The sequence below is a fragment of the Accipiter gentilis genome, chromosome 23 (assembly GCF_929443795.1).
Source record: "Accipiter gentilis chromosome 23, bAccGen1.1, whole genome shotgun sequence".
NCBI classification, from domain to species: Eukaryota; Metazoa; Chordata; class Aves; order Accipitriformes; family Accipitridae; genus Astur; species Astur gentilis.
In genome coordinates this window covers 1,595,967-1,613,071 of record NC_064902.1, presented here as the reverse complement: position 1 = coordinate 1,613,071, position 17,105 = coordinate 1,595,967, and the positions used below count along the sequence as shown (strand labels likewise).

The 17,105-nt window shown below is 43.9% G+C and overlaps 1 protein-coding gene across 2 annotated transcripts in view; it reads left to right on the top strand.

The window, feature by feature from the left end:
• The window catches only part of FBLN2 (fibulin 2), a 109,252-nt gene that overhangs the window by 16,432 nt on the left and 75,715 nt on the right, over positions 1-17,105 (top strand). For both annotated transcript variants that reach the window (XM_049826937.1, XM_049826938.1), the window contains exon 2: positions 11,860-13,323. In XM_049826937.1, the coding sequence (XP_049682894.1) occupies positions 11,943-13,323 (1,381 nt within the window). In that variant the 5' untranslated portion in view covers positions 11,860-11,942. The remainder of the gene's footprint in view (positions 1-11,859; positions 13,324-17,105) is intronic.

Below are 17,105 nucleotides of genomic sequence, written 5' to 3'. Positions count from 1 at the left end.
GCCTTTAGTTGCAAGTATCATGGGTTTACTTGTATTTGTTGATGATCAGTAACTTAAAATATTCAGGAGTATGTGTTGCATATTTACACAGCAGATCATACTAGCTTTCTGTGGTAATAGGAAAAAGTAATGTATAACTTACAAAGTAAACAAGACTTGCTCTTCTAATATTGTTCTGGTTTGTAGGATAAATATGGTACAGAACCACAAATCGTTATGAACGCAAGAACTACGTTTGGGCATCTGAGGGCAGAAGTTGTCTAGATGTGTTTAGACATATGGCAAACTATCTGTTGGTGATGACTGAGTATGTCAGTTTGAGTTTCTGTACAGTATACAGAAACAAAACCAGTGCTCCTATCTCCAGGAAATTATCCTCCAAATTAAGGTTGCACCTCAGACAGTTTGGATCTGGTCCAAAGCTACTAAAATCAGTGAAAGGAGTTCAGGATCCAGGGCTCCACAGGTGCAGCAGACAAAAGGGTTGGGCACCTTCCTTAAAGAGCAAAAGCATTCCAGGGGAGTACAAGAAGTATGTGAAATTTTGTTTCTATATCTGTTTATGTTGAAACCCTTCAGCAAGAATTAGTATTAGATATTTTGCTTTTACAAGTTTCAAAGTACTGGTCAGTGCTTTCATTTTATGACAGCCTCTTAATAGCTTTAACTCAGGTTGGTTATAAATAAATTTGCTGCTCAGAAGAGAAGAGGTCTTATCACTGAAGAAATGAACCAGAGTTTCTCCAACATCTAGTATGATGCCTCCACTGAAACACTTCTCTAGATTTTAATCTTCACCAAATGAGGTAGCATTACTGGCCTTGGCATCTCTTGAAGGATAAATAGGACTCGGAGCACTACCCATCAAGATCCTCTCTGGCAGAGTACCGATTCTGTCTGTCTGTAGGAGCTAGACGTCTTCCTGGTCAGCATCAAGTTTGGTTCATATAATTGTGTGCTATAGCAGATATAATAAAAGGTCCCAGGCAGTGTATGTATTGGGCGCATGGGACCCTGACCTGCTTGTCCCATCTACTCAAGCACTTGCTGGCCGCCGAGGAGCAAAACTTTCCTCAGCCTCATGCCTAGCCAGTGAAGCACAGGCTAGTTTACATTCCAAAAATGGGAGTCACACAGCAACTCTCAGCTTCTCTTACACAACCCTTCACAGTCTTTGAAGATCAGTGAAGAATAAACACAGAGTGGAAGATGGGAGGAATTGCAAGCATAACTTCTATTAGTTACATCAGGCATTATTGTTGTCTCTGAATGATAGGCTTGGAGATGAAATAGCAGAGCAGGCATCTTTTCACATTTTGGTATCCAATGAACCAAATTCATTCCATTATCTTTTATGGAAAGTCTGTGCAGGAACAGTTTTGATTGATGGATTACATCTGTGGCTGCTGACTGATTAGCAGCGTGATAGATGTAGCTTCATTTACAGGGATTTGCTTTCATTCATAAGGAAAAATAGAAGGTTTCTTTCCAGCACATTTTTTGCATTAAAACTTTTCAAAGTGTTCAACAAATGGTAGGCTTTGATTTCCATTTGTTTAATGCCTGTGGTAATTAACATTTCTGTGAGAACATTTTAACCAAATGTTCAAGCTTTTCCTCCATTAAAATAATAATTTCTTGCTTTAGCTAAAGAATTTAATTGGTATATATAATAACTCTGATATGGGATTTCTTTTGTCACCATATGAGAGGAAACTGTTCCTGAGGAACGATCATTGTTGCTTTTTCTGGACTTCATTAATTTATAATTGGCAATATGCCTCATGGTACATCCAGTCCACTTATTACAGATATGCTCTGTCTGCAGTCCATTGTCTCATGGTGTGGGTGGAGATAGGGCATGTATGTGAGTGCAGAAATAAATCTGAGTTCCTTTTCTTCATACCAAAGAATATCTGGGCAGATACTCAACCAGATTAATTAGCTGGACCTTTTTCAATGCAAAATTACAAGCCTGGATCCTTAACCCAGCCTGTCTTTGTGGAGTTGATCTGTAAACCCTATCTCCTCCTTCGTGGCTTGTAGAAAACCACAAGATTGGGAAATCAAGAAATGGGGCTGAGAGGCAGCAAAGCGGAGATGACTATTTAGTGATACCGGTACCAGTTTCTGTTGGGAGATGCATCCACCCTTGTATATTTTTTTTTTACACCTCCATTTCATCCTGTATCCATGGTTCTTGTGTGCAGGTTCAGGCACAGACTGGCCTCTGGCAGTGGAGGTCCTCTGCAACCTGTCCTGCAGTGAAGCTCAAAGATTTTGGTTCATGCCAGGCTTACTCTAGATAAGCCTTATGGGTAGAAGTAGTGGTCAGGACAGTTACTTCTTGTGCTGCTTATTCTTGTCCCTGCCTTCTAACAGGAAGACTCTCTGTTCAGATTAGAGCACAGCAAACTCTCAGGATCACTGTCAAGGGAAGAACTAGCAAATCTGGGATGCTTCCAGCAGTAATAATGTGCTCAGGGCTACATAGAGGGCTGAAAATTTTGTAAATGAAAAATTCTGAGAACACTTACTGTAACAAAGAAAACGCAATCCCAATGACTCAAGACAGAGATACTTCCTCAAAGTGTGAGGTGGAGGTGAAGACGACAGTAATGATGCCTCCAAAACCTGGGAAGGATTGCAAGCAGCGGTGTGCTTGCGATGGATAAATTTGAGCTAGCGTTTTATCCACTAGTTATAATAAGCTAAGGAGTCTTCCTTCTCTGGTTCCCCCCGCCCCCAGCCTTTATCCAGAAGAATAGGGCAGAGAATGCACTCTCTGTATGGAACAAAGACAGTGATGGCCTTGTGTGCTGTCTCTAAGTGTTATTTATTTAAGAGCCAGAGTACAGGCAGGACAGTGGGTGTGCAGAGGTTCACCTACTGTCATGCAAGTCTCAGCTAGGTGCGTTCTGCAGCTGGGAGAATGGAAGATGTATTTTCTCAGCTGTGGAGCAGAGCACAGCTAATGAAAGGAGTTGGTTTGTTGCTACAGTTGGCTGCTGAGAGCACGTTTACTCTCTTGAGGGACAGATTTGGATCCTGTTGAGTCATAAAGGAAAAGAGTTTGATCTTGTGTCCTTCTGGGGATTTTGCCACATTGTGAAAAATCATTGTGCCTTTTGAGGGGAACATGTCAAGATTCACAGTCTACTCCTAGGGAAATCCTGATTGTAGACAGCAACTGTATGTGTTGTGGATCAGAAGTGGTATGTTGACAGAGCTCTGTATAAAAGTTATGGAGAAACTGTGAACCAAATTAGTAAGAGACTATAAAATGTTCAGTGTACAATATGTGTTATTTTCACCTCATCAGCAGATAGAATTTCATTATTAATCCTGACAATGACAAGGCCTGGACACATTTACTGAAAAATTATTTACTACGAACTTACTGTATTGACATTTTGTTTTGATATTCATTTGGAATTAATTGGCAGACTGAAGCAAACCCCTCTGAGTTACTCTGGAGAGTCTCAAATCAAATTCTTCAATTCTGAGGCTGAAGTGCAGGCAATGCAGGAACTGCTGCTCCTCTGGCTGATGAGCGGTTTTGCCTCACAGGTAGACTGTGGAAAACTGTGTTGCAGTTCCCTTCAGTCTTCCCTCAATGAAAACAGTTGTTAATTATTTCCAAATTGGCACATGACGGTGCATAGGGCCGGAAAGGCCACTTGCTAAGCTGTCAGTTAAATAGTAGGCTTTCTTTTGCCTAATTTGTATTTTAGGGTGGGGGTGGGGAATTGTCATTTTCAACTATTCCAAAAGGGCTGCCTGAAATAGGTAGACAGTACCCCAGTGTGCTTCTCTTTAATGCCCAGATGCTCCAGCCAACATGCTTCCCAACAAAAGGAGAAGATCTGTACTACGGGCTGTCACTGCTTAAGGCAGTGGGGTTCAAAGTGCTGGCAGGGCTCGTGCATAATAGAAGACTGGATTAAGAAAACAAACAAACTCAAAGCTTAGATCTGTTCCTTACAGGAAGTTCTAAGTAGCATCGTAGTAATTTCATTGAGGAAAGAAGAAATGGGGAAAGGGGATCACGGAGGGAGTGGAAATGAGATGCTCGGATTTTGCATGCCACTGTCCTTGAGGTTGCAGCTGGTTTTTTTTCCTTGGTGAGAGTCAGCAGCAGCCCTGCAAATATGTGAACTCTCTAAAACACTGGGAAGGGGCAGAGGACTGGGGTATCCTGGAGGAAGATGAGGGAAAGAAAAGATAAGAGAGAGAAATGTAATCCAGGACCTTGAAAGGATGCTTTTTGAGGAGCACCATTATGAGACTCTACAGGGGTATGTTCTGCTTGAGTTACTTACGGTTTCTTGCCAAAAAGTATCTAAATAATGGGGAGCATAGTGGAAACTAGGGATTTGTTTCTTCCTGAGAGGGAAGGGAGGAGTGCAGCTCTTCAAGTAAATGAGAAAACTCTTTTCATTCACTCATCAGAGCAGCTACCAGTATTGACAGTGTTCACCTGAGCCCAGAGCATTGAACTGGTGCTGGTGACAGGACCTGGGGCAGGAGCTGTGCTGCCACATCTCCTGCGGCTGTCTCCACATGTGTGCGGCTGCTCGAGGTGCTGTGGAGCTGAGGGACACGCTCTGCTTGCCTGCTGCCAAAAGAGCTCTCTCTGTGCAAATTAGTTCATAACTTACGAGCTTTGACAAGTTTTTGTTGGCTGTGCCTTGGGAAACGTTTCTGAGTGGCTGTTGCTGAGTTTGCTTTTATCTTATCCCAGATTTTTTTGGCTGTTGTGGAAATAGCTGGATTATTTAATTGTGTTTTTGGGATGCATATATAGTCACCTGAAACTTGGTGATGTAAAAAAAAAAAGTGTATCAATAACAAACACATTTATTTTCACTAAAAAGAGAGTTAGGCTCTGCAGAGCTGTGTGACCCTGGCCCAGCTGCTGAGCCTCCTGTGCACAGACACTGCACTTGCATTGTCCTGAGAGAAACTGAATCTTAGTTGGTTTGTCAGAGATTCCGTGGCAGTGCGCTTGGCATGTTTCAGCTGCCGTAGTCGCCCTGTCCATGCACAGCCCCTTTGCTGAGCTCTCCACTGCCAGCGTGTCAGAGCTGGGACGAGGACCAGCCATGTGCGCTGGGTGGGACGGTGTTTCTCTTTGCCTCCTTTCCCCCATGTGAGTCGTTTCTTGCTCTTCTGCAGCTGCCATCCTCCCACTGAGTCACTTTGGATCTGCTGCAGTGGCGACTCCCAATGACACAGAATTTTACTCTCCAATGAGCCAAGTACCTGCCCTGTTATTTATGGGCTGATCTGGGGTGAGGGGCAGCACTGACACAATAGACCCAAGGCATGATTCTCCCCTCCTCAGCTCTGCCCTGTCATTCACTTGGAAAAAGGCTGTTTTCTTTCTCCGGGACTTTAAAAATGGCTTCAAAAGCTGCACATTCTGGAAGAATACGTCCCAGAGCTGCCTGGTCACTGTTGCTAATGCTTGGCTACTTCAGCTGAAATACCTTGGGTGATGCTTTTCCATTACTGCAGCGTGTCAGGTTCCTGTTTGGATTTGAGCGTGGGGAATGTCCTGGAGAGCATCGGGAGCATCTCTGCCCAGGGGCACTTCTGCTGGAAAGGGAGGTCTTATCGGAGTCGCTTTTGGGAAACTGCGTGAGTTTTGATCCTGTGCTGCTTGCTCCTTGTTTGTTCCACTCTTGAGTTCTCTGTTGAATTAAGTAATGATCCTCCGGACTCCCAAATGTCCATTTTTTAAGCTTTTCCATGAAAAGAGGGTTAACAGTAACTGATTTTTTTATTTAAAATAAAGCTGAGGAAAACCGCCTGCAAAAGCTATGACTTCTGAAAACAGGCTGATTTTGCCAAGAACTGGAGTGTTGACAACACTGAAGTGACTAAGCATCTTGTGCTTTACTTTCGATAAGAAAAAGCAGCTCGTTGAATTTGGATTTACACTGGGGTTTATCCTGCCTCTCTTTTCTTTCTCCCCAATCCAGGTGCCCTGAATGAGAAGGCTGGCTTCAGCTCATCTCAAATTCCATTAATTAGCCAGCAGAAATGACTGGCTCTGTGCACTGTATGTTGCATAAGAGCAGTAAAGGAAACCCGTCTCCACTTTTCATTCATCTGTCTGGTGAATAGCACTTTAGTTACCTCTGCTAGGGAGATGGGCTGGGAGCAGCCAGCAGCAATCCCTTCCAGCACTTGGTGAGATCACAAGTTTCCGGATTGAGAGGGTGTGAAAGGAAGAGCTAATCCACTGGCTGGCACAGCCGAGTCAGGAGTTACCGGGTTTAGTTTTTTTTTTTTCTGTTTTTCATACAAGAAAGATCTCACAAATTGCCATTTTTCTCTTGCATTTAAAAGGGATTGTTTTTAAATTGATATTTCCTTCCGTCCCCTCCCTTCTTCCTCCCTTAGTCTAAACTATGACCGCAGCCATTTAAGAGCTTCTGGCAGCTGCAGCAGACCAGAGAGGTCTGGCTAGGGAGAGGTGCTAAAATACACAGACCGGTGAAATACATTAGTCTTGTTGTTCGGTGTGGGCGTGCACATGCGCTTCGGCCTACCACTGTGCTTTTTACAGTGCTTTCACCAAAGTGATAGAGAAGAGATTCAACATGACAGACCAGGGCTGTGGTTGGTCCCTGGCTATGTACAGCCTGAGCCTGCAGAGCCAGTTTGGACTGGGTAGCCCTGGGAGACGAGGAGAACAGTTCATAGCTGCTCTGTGGGTTGATGAACTTGCTTTGTGCACAGGTGGCGAGTGCCACTACAGGATTTGCTTTCTCACAGCTTAGGGCATAGACAGACTTCTTTTTTGTATGCATGAAACCTGGGCATAGATTAATGGATGAACTAAGTGGCTAACCCCCACAGCTGCACCCAGCAGAGAGTGTGCTCCCAGTACATGGCACAGGAGGGATCGCACAGCTGTATGCCACCTTCTGCTTTCACATCAGCCTTGCATCTGGCCCTGCACATTGTTCAAAAGGAAAAGATGTATATCGAAACAGCATTTCTATTTTTACCATCCTTGAAAAGGGCAATTTAGTGAGGAATTGAGAGTTAGGATAGAGAAGAATTGCTCTATCTAAACCTGTTTGTAGGGATCTGCAGCAGATTAAATTGCAGGTACATCTTCAAAGCTGGAGGTCAGCGGGTTCTCATGCAGGTGTTGTCCTCTGCAGTGGGCTGAATTTATTCTGTTTATTGCTTTGTGTTTATAAATGGCTGTCTCTTTTTATTCCATGAACATTTGAAAGAATGCTCTTGGACCTGCAGCATCTCTTCCATACATGCACACCTTCTGCAGTTGTTCTGCCTTCTCTGGGGCAACCGTCACACAGAAATATGGTGTTCGTGTGAAGTCTTTGAAGGGAAGCGCCTCCTGTCACCTCTGCTTACCTAGAATAAGCTTTCTGGTTCAGCACTGAAGTGAAACCATCTGGAAAAAGAATCCCAATAAAATACTCCTCTTAATTTAAAGAAGTTGCACATTTAAAATGTCTAGATCTTCTGTGGGAACACACTGGTTTCATCAACATTTTCAAGTAATACAGCTGAACTGTTTTAATCAAGTCAACATTCTTCCTTTCGACTTTATGTTATGGCTTTGATTGAAGTAAATCACTTTGAGTATATTGTTTTGCAAAAATGTCAGAATTTATAACTTTTTGGCCCTAAATTGAATTGAAGTAAGCATTTTGAAATCTTGTTTTGTTCTACCCACTTCCCCTGCCAGGAGACAGGAATATGATGTTTTTCAGCCAGTGTTAGTTATAATTTTGATGGTATTTGCTGTGAGCCTTGGATGTCCTGTCACACAGATACTGATTTCATCTGCAATGTGAAGCATTCTCATTTCCTTTTCCATGAAGATGTGTGCCTGTAGTTCATGTGCATTTGGACTCTTACTTTTTTAAGCTGTTTTTCCATAAAGTGTCTTTGCGTTGCCTTTCCTAGGAATCGTTTTTAAAGAAGGAATTGAGGAATAAGGAACTCCTTTGTGGTCTGACCATCCTATTTACTGCTGATTTACCTCCCAGGTTTACTTCTGTTGACTTTGAGGGACTTAGTCCCAGTCCAGAGCATTGGCCCTCCCTTGCGTGGGCACTCACGCTTTCTCAGGATGCACTGTGTGCATAGGACCAGCAACAGCTACTTTAATAGTGGCCCAGTACAACTCCACTAAAGCTAACAGGGTTAGCACTTGAACCAAAGGAAATCAGGATGTGCAGCACAGCAGGTTAGGAAAGCGCACAAAGGACATAAATTGAAGTCTTCTGGATCATGGAGCAATGCATGAGGACTGGGGTGTCACTTGGGTTATCTTGCTGTAGAGCTCTGTAAAGCTTTCAACAGAGACTATGAAAGACCTTTATTTTAGGTGTGCAGGGCTTAATTTGTTGTGACATCTCGCCCAACTAAGCAGCGAAAGTCAATGACATTGATAACAGTGGGTGAAGGACAGAATTGAGACTAAAAAGACCTGATTGTCATTTAGGTGAAGCCCTTGCGTATTGTCCCAGTTGCGTAAAAGGACATTAAAGAAAGCATGAAAATAGTTAATGGAAACAAATTATTGCAGTAATATCTACTGGTATGAAACTCCCCTATCCTCCAGAGATAGAGCATTTTTTACCCTCTTGGTATAGACACCTTTATTTCACAGCTCCAGCTTTTGATGCCATTACCAAGTAATTAGCTGCTGTCTCTAGAGCATCGTTTCAGCAGTGGGGAAGGGCAGAGATCCAGAGGCAGTTGCACATCAGCTGCGTGGGCTGGCAAGAGCACACACACTCTGTTTGGAGGGATGCGTTTTCTGAGTAGGGCTCAATAGTCGTGTCTGCGCGCTTCACTCAAAGCTGTTTTTCTCTGTGCCTGAAGTCGAGACTGTTTCTTTGATATGCAAGTTTATGGGAGGGGGGGTGGGGATGGGTGGGAGCGATGGGTGTGGGGAACAGATGGAGAAAGCACAGGGAAAATGCAATGGTTTCAAGGAATTGAAAGAGATAGTTTTGTTGGAATCCTTACACCAGAAACAAGCAGCCTCTGATGAAGGAAAGTGAGCCTGAGTATGGGGAAGGTTGTGGTGTTATTGACATAAAAAGGGTTTATAAGGGTTTCAGCTTTATCAGTTTGAGGTTGGTAGCTTGAGAAACCAAATGTTGAGGGATGTGGAAGTGATCAAAAGAGAAAGGTTAGAGAAGGACTGAATAAGGCATTGAGCAGAAAGCGTGAGAAGTGGGGAGCAGGGACAGGGCTTGCTGTGGGAGAGGGACCACGAGCTCTCCGAACCTCTCCATAGGGGAGAGGCAAGGGAGTAAGGAGAGCAACAGAGGAAAAACTGGAGGTGACCTGGACAAGCAAACAAACCCTTGGACTGAAAGTGGGTGCAGATGAGGAGGGGAGGAGGTAACTGTACAGGGGAGGGCAGTCAGGCAGCTCCTTTCACGAAAACAGGACTGTCCCATGGTAAACCCTCAGCTGTTCTTGAACTTCTAGGCATGCTAGATATGAATTATGACTGGATTTCTGCTGCTTGCTTCAGGAGATGAGGTAATTTGGGGGTTTCCTGTTGGGCGTTCAAGTTCATGCCTGAGAAGTGAGTGCTTGTTTTGGGGAAACCTGAACGTATGAGCAGGGCAGGCAAACACCGTTCACAGGGGTGTCCTGCTCCCATTGTCACATTGACCCGACGGGCTGTGCTGCACCAGGACAGCAGTAGTTGACTGTGAGCAGTTGCCGTTTGGATATAAAGTGGGTGATGCGCACAAGCTTGCCCTCTATGTGACCCACAGGAGCTGATTACCAAGGCAATGCTGTGCCCTGCCTTCATGCACTCAGAGGCTGGCCAGACCTGGGGCTGTGACACCCAAATGGCCCACATCGGGGTCCTGGGGCTTTCTGAGCCTGGGAAGCACTGATGCAGGAGAGGGAGTGCGGGCCAGGGCAGAGCTGAGCTCAGCTGCCACCAGCAGTGCGCTGGCCAGCACCGAGTTTGACCAAGGGACTTTAAGTGCACCGAAGCATTAAAGCCAAGAGGTACCAATGGGAGGGGATGGTGACAAAATCCTGCTGTGGGACCCTCACAGAAGAAGCTTCTGTAAGCTTTAATTGTCCTTCCATTCATTATTTCCCACCTAAAGCTATGTAATAATTACAGATTTGGATTACCTGGAAAAGCTCCTGAAAGTAGGATGAATTATTAATTCGCAGGCTGGATTCTGAAGAATTAATTTCAGCACCACATATTGAAAATTCTCCTTCATACAAAATACTGTAGCTTTGAGAGCAGCTCTGAAAAAGTGAGATTCTTCCAAGGCATTATTATACTTTCTGACAATTATATTTTTCCTTCAATCAGTATCTTTTAGCACACTCAACTAATACACTCAAATTAGTAGTAGAAAAACCTACATTTGTAAGAATTATATCTCTGTACAATGTACTGAAGTAATTCAAATTCCAGGGCAGAACTGTGGAAATTCTTAGCACAGTTTGTCCATATCTTATCAGAACAGGCACGCTTTTCCCACAGCCTGGCTGCTTTCCAGCAGTGCCGAAGCAGACTTGTTGGAAGCCCAGTTTGAATGGGAGAAGTAATCTTTCTGAATGGATTTTTTGGCAGGATTCCTGTTGCGTGTGTGGTTTATTGTTCTTGGTGATGTGACTACATTTTACCCCCTAGATAAATGTTTTAGGGTCTTTATTTTTTGATGATGGGAGGGGTTCTGGAAAAATAATCAGATCACTAATTCTATAAAATTCTATAGGCAGACTTTTTTCTGTTTTAACTACTTTTCCATGTTAATCGTGTAGCTTTTTGAGCATGCTTTTGATATAAAGGACAACAGCTGATTTACTTTAACTCCTAAACTTTCTATGGTCAAAGGGTTTAGTAATTAAAAATCAAACAACTTTATTTTCCTCAACGCATTTTAACAAAGTGTTATTATGCCAATTCATTTATATGTATTTATTTATTTATTCTGTTCATAGTGTAGTAATTCACTATAAAGTATTTACTGGTGGTGTCGAAAATAAAAGAAGTGGTTGCCAATGGTGGCATATCCTCAGTTGGTATAAACATCCACTGCATTTACAGTTGTAACTCTAGTGAAGTCAGTTGATCCCTCTGTGTGCTACAGGCCTGCTGTGGAGCTGTGCCAACTTCTGTGAGCTGAGGATCCGGCCTCTAATATGTATTACAGGATAGCTAATATGATGTTTAACCACACAGGAACCGCAATATACAAAGAAGTTCTATTTTAGCACCGCTGGGGCAAAAAAAATCACTGTTAATGCTGAAGACTGAAGGGCAAAAGATTGCTAAGTGGGGGAAGAAAGCAGAAAAACCCCTCCTCTTATTTTGAGTTAACATGTGTACAGACAAATTCTCACATCTCAAGGCTAAGTTTTGTCTAAGAAAGATCTTTAAGGTTTGGGTCTTTGCAATTGAAACATAAAGAATAATTATCTTAAATGTACATCTGCAGAGGAAGAACTGTGTGTTTACTTATTATCTGCCAAAAAATCTTTCTCTTTTTAGCTTGAAAGATTAACAAAAAGGCGTTGAAGTATAAAGGCCTTCTTTTTCTTGAAATATATATATACATTTGTGAACAGATTCAAAAGAGAACAGTCACAACCCTTTTTTCTTTCTCTTTCTTTCTTTTTCAAAATGGGGGTGGGGGAAGCATGCAACTCCAAACTTAGTGCCTACAATGCTTGGAAGACATTATGATTAATTTCGTGCTTAGGTTTCCAGATGTTGGATTTTGTCCCAACTTTTAAAGACCTCTAATGTTTAACAGGATATGTGCTGAGTATAGTCTTTAACAGAGTTTTCTTTCATAACTCTAGGATCTATGAGAAAAGGTAACTCGGGAAAACACTGCAGATTCGGAGCTGAATTTACAGCCTTCTAGCAGAAAAAAACCCATCAAATGTGCAAGTTTGGACCGGAGCTATATTTGTTTGGGAAGACTATGGATAGGTACCAGAGCTGGCAGCAGAGCTGTTTGAATGCCATCCTCCTTGTGCTGCTGTGGACTGGCTTTTCCCATGCACAGAGGGACTGCACGGGTGCAGAGTGCCAGCCCCTGGACAACTGCATCGAGGACGTGCTGGAGCCTGGCGAGTGCTGCGCCACGTGTCTGCAGCACGGCTGCACGTGTGAAGGCTACCAGTACTACGACTGTGTCAACGTGGGCTTTATCAACGGCAAAGTACCTGAAGGGCAGTCTTACTTCGTGGACTTTGGAAGCACTGAGTGCTCGTGCCCCAAGGGAGGAGGCAAGATCAGCTGCCAGTTCATGCTGTGCCCAGAGCTGCCCCCAAACTGCATTGATGCGGTGGTGCCAGCTGACGGGTGTCCTCAGTGTGGGAGGATAGGTTGCCTCCATGAGGGCCAGAAGTATGTAGCGGGGCACACCTTCCACATGCCCCCCTGCAAGGTTTGCCATTGCCCCAATGCTGGTGGTGAGCTGATGTGCTACCAGCTTCCAGACTGTAACGCGTTCGCCTTAAACACTGCAAGTCCAATAGACACTGAAGATAGCGAACCGGAGAGGCACTACGACGATCCATACAGCTACGACCAGGAGGCACCAGAAGGAGACAACACCCAGGTGGAGTCTCCAAAAAAATACAGGAGTTACTCGTCCCACCTAGAGCAAGAGAGCATCAGCCAAGAGCAAAGCGAGGATTATGACTACCTCCCAGCTAGCATTGCTCCTTCAGCTTTGGCTACGGCCGATCCGTACACCGAGGAAATGGCTGCGCCACTCACCACGCTGGTGCCTAAGGTCCCCGCTGAAGTTCGCAGTGCCACAGAAAGAAGTGAGCGAAAGAGGGTGCCCCGCACCACTGCGGCGTCCCTCCAGCAAGTGATGCATAAAGAAGCACCAGTAACCACCAGTGCTCCTCCGGAGCACACAACAGCCACCACTGAGACACCCAAGCACCTGGAGGAATTAGAGAGGAGACCAAAGGGAAAGCAAGGTGACAAAGAGAGGCATGAGCAAGAGCGAGCCCCACACTCTAAAATGAAAAAGCATGCCAGAAAAGAAGACCCAGGGAACAGCATGCATCTAGGCTTGAAAGAGGTGAATTTAACAGAGCCGAGTTGGTCAAAAGCTTCCCATGAAACGTACGAGGGAAATACTTTCCCCAAGGTAAAGTTCAGTGCAACAACCTCTCCTCCTGTTGCGCTAAAGGAACACCATAGTCAGTCATCCCAAAAGCAGTCACAGACGCTTTATCGTTATCATCCTGAGGAAGATGGGGACCCCAACTCTATTCACGCTAACCCCAGATTACCAGAAGGTAAGAACTACTTATGTAGTAGTGTAGATGTCTAGAGACATTTACTCATAATAACGTTGGTGCGTATCCACTGTTCTTTTCTGCTTATTGCTCCATATGGGCATGAAATCAAGAAAACCTCCAGTTACCTTCTTTCATCTCTTTCAGAAGATAGTTTGTGTTTCATTTGACATAATAGATAACATTTCACTATTGCCTACCTTGCTTTGATTTTTGCAGACTGTGGATGGTGTTTTCTGGTATTTTAACTTTATTTCAGGTAATGATTTGTTAAACTTAGACCTTTTCCTTCTATTACTTGCTTTTAATTTCTAATGTGATGTTAGAGAAACATCTTACTCTGCACAAAAGGATTTAATTAGTTATCTGCTTGGATCATCCAGTTACCAACTGAATGTAATGACATTTGTAGCTTTTGTCTTTTGCTGGGGAGGAAGTGAAGCAGTTGTGCTTCTACTATGAAAATATTTACAGCACTTGTTGTAATATTTATCCTATGGTTGGAAGGCTGTCTAAGCTCGTTAGTACAAGAACTTGCTAGATACACTCAAATAACCCTGAGGACTAGTAGGGAGAAAAAGGACTGTCTCTTGCTTTGTGTTTTTTGGGGGCTGGAAGTTTATGGTGTTTATGATCAACTGTGGCAAGTGTACATATTTCCTCTCTGCCTCTGGATTCCTCTTGACATCTGCAGTGAATGTTGATTATATGCTTTATGCAATGCTCATTACTGTAATGAATGCAAACTTCATCACTATAAATTAGCACATACACAACTCATATTTCCAATTCATTTTTCATCAAATCAAGAGTGATATCTCCCTTTTCAAGATGTGGCACAAAATGTTCTCATGAGCCTCAGATGTATAATACTTGCAGTCTGAGTGGAGAATACTGATTACTCCCTAGACAGTGATGTTTCTTCCTGGGTTATCTAGGTAGCCCTTAAACATCTTGAGCTGCCTAGTCCATCTACTCAGAAGTTTAGGGGAGATAGGAGGAGAGCAGATTTGGAGCTGAGACTCTAGGTCCCAACACAAAGAGCACTTCATGACTGCTTACCAAACAAAAGATGTATGAGGTCCGTGAATGGAGGTAGTAGCCATTTTCTTTTTCTTTCACTTCCACTTATGTTTTTATTGTAAATGTTGACCTCCCGGTTAGTGGTAGCAGCTATAATCTCAGTCAGATCTTAACTTCTTGATTTCACCAAAAGAATGCTCTAGGAATCAGTCTTACCTGAAGAACCTCACTGCATTGTAGGAGTACACCGGGCAGCAGTGTTTGAATACAATGCCTTGACATGAGAGAACTTTAGCTGAGCACACTTACTATCCAGACGGATGCCATTAGGAAGTGTAGACTTTCAAAAGGATTTAATAGATTGTTAATGTGCTCCAAGCCTTACCTCCATCCTACCTTCTCTTCATGGATGCCTGTTGTATTTTACTTCTAGCTCCTTTTGTTATGTGAAAGATGAATCAAACAGGGGTGACTGGTTGATTATCCTAGGGGAGTAGTGAACTGATTCCAGCCTTCCAGTTTGTGTGACCTGAATAAGAGGATCTGTCCATAAGACCTTTATCTGCTTTGTGCAAATGCAAGCGGCAAAAACATCTACCTATGTGGTGCACTGAGTTCATCTGCAGTCAGATTTTACCCTGCATAGTATTACCATGCAGCTTAAGCACAAAGCTCTTCCTTTATATTTGTTGCAACATACCACAAAATCTGATATGAGCTGAGCATCAAGGCTGTGCACAATATATGGGTCTGAGTTAGGACTAATAAGCAATAACCCGTTTTCTGATGTAACTTAAAAACAATCTATTTAAAATTAAGTTGCCTTCTTTTTTTTTTTCTCTCAAAAAGGAAAGATGGGTGGACCATCCTGAAATTTTCAATGAGAGGGTTTAAGAAAGCCTATTGGGGTGAAAGCATTTGGCAGCAGAGCTGCCTACTACATTTTAGAGTCTCCTTGGGTGATTTCCAGTCTGTGATTCCTGGGAACTGCTTGGCTGAGATAGGTCAAGTTGCGGTCTGGATTAGGTTGGGAAGCCTGTTGGATAGGAGCAAAATGTCATGGAGGTCATGTCAGGCGTGAATTGTCTAGCCCACAGAAGCAAGCTTGGAAATCACTGGATGCTGTTATTGCTTTAGTTAAGCTACATAGTTATCTCCCTCTTTCTCTCTAAAATTTCCCTTAAATATTGTAGAAGTAGAAATGAAAATAAACAGCCTTGGGGAGCACAGCACTCTCTGTTTGGCTGTAGACAGCGCAGCTCTGAGGCTGCTGGTTCTCCGTTTGGCCCACGGGGTTGCTGTGCGTCCTGGGAGTGAGCACTGGTGCCACGGCACCACGTACATCACCCCACAGCCTCTGGCAAGTGGGGCCTGGCCAGGCATCCCATCCGCTCCACCATTCCCATTAGGAATAGTTGGTGGAAGCAGATCCGTACAGGCTGTAAAGGAACTACAGAACGTTCTCCAAAAACGAGGAATGTCCCTTGACGCGGCTAGCACCAGCGCTCATGCCTAGGGACTGCTGTATTTTCACTTGTTTTGTTGCTTTAATTGATGCTGTTGTGACTCATGTGAGGAGATCCGTATGTTTCAAGTAATAAAACACATACATCTTCTGTCTCTTTGGTGACTCCTGAGCCAGTGATAGAGGGTGAGTGAAGATATTAGTCAGACTTGAAAGAAAAATTAATTTTGCCTTCAGATATAGAATGAAAACATAAATTTCGTGCATGTATTTCTAACTAGAAAATGGCATAATCTACCAGAATTGCCAAATAACTTATTTTCTCCCCTCAAGAATCAGCAGCATGATGTAAACCGCATCAATCCCCTAATTTTTAAGACCTGTGAGGCCATTTAGCTGTTTCCCAATGAGGCTGCCACTCTGGCAGCAGGGGGATGCTGCGCCTCTGGGTCCAGTCAGGCTTTTCCTTGGAGGCAGCACGTGGACGTCCCAAGAGTGGGTTCAGGTCCTGTCCAGCTCTTTGGGGTGCGATGCGAGCCAAGCCTCAGGCAGGCGCAGAGTCGCTCCTGTCCCAAAACAAGTAGGTGCTCCCAGGCCACCGGCCACCCCCTGCCCTGCCCGGGGGCTCTCAGAAGGAGCGAGTGTGGATTTTGTTTGCCCAGCTCTCGACAGGGTGCTGTGGGGTGCAGAGGCCACTGCCTGCAGCTCGGGGAGGGCGTTTTGGCCTCTGTGGGTGCTGTGTGATTGCAGAGGGTCGCAGCGTGCGGGGAAGATGTTTGCAGCCCGAGGGGCTGGCAGCAGCCGTGCCTTTCCAGCAGCGGCTGCCTCGGAGAGGCGAGCTGGGTTAGTGGGTTGCTTGGGGTTTTTGCACTTAATTGAATTTTCCTGGTTTTCTCATCAGTCTGTGTATGGGGTTGGATTTTCTTTATTTTGGGTTTTTCCTTTTTCGAGATCATCAGTATGGTTGGTTATTAACATTTCATCTTAATTGCTTTTTTTGTGGAAACATACATTTATTTAGGTTCCCAAGTCACTGGGAGTTACATTTTTGTGACTGTAGGGACATTCTAGATATTTTTTTTAGTCTTTCTTTTTCTCCAGAGTTTAGAAAAGTATAGGAGGCTTCACAGAAACATTTGCTGCCGCTAAAAATTCAGCCTGAGTTAGATGGCTATTGCTTTTGTTCTTCCTATTAGCTGTATCCTGGCACCAGAACTCAGCTGTGGTTGGATCCCTGATGCCTTTGGTTAAAAACTTGGCTTCATTACTTATATTTTATGTATCTCATTTTGGT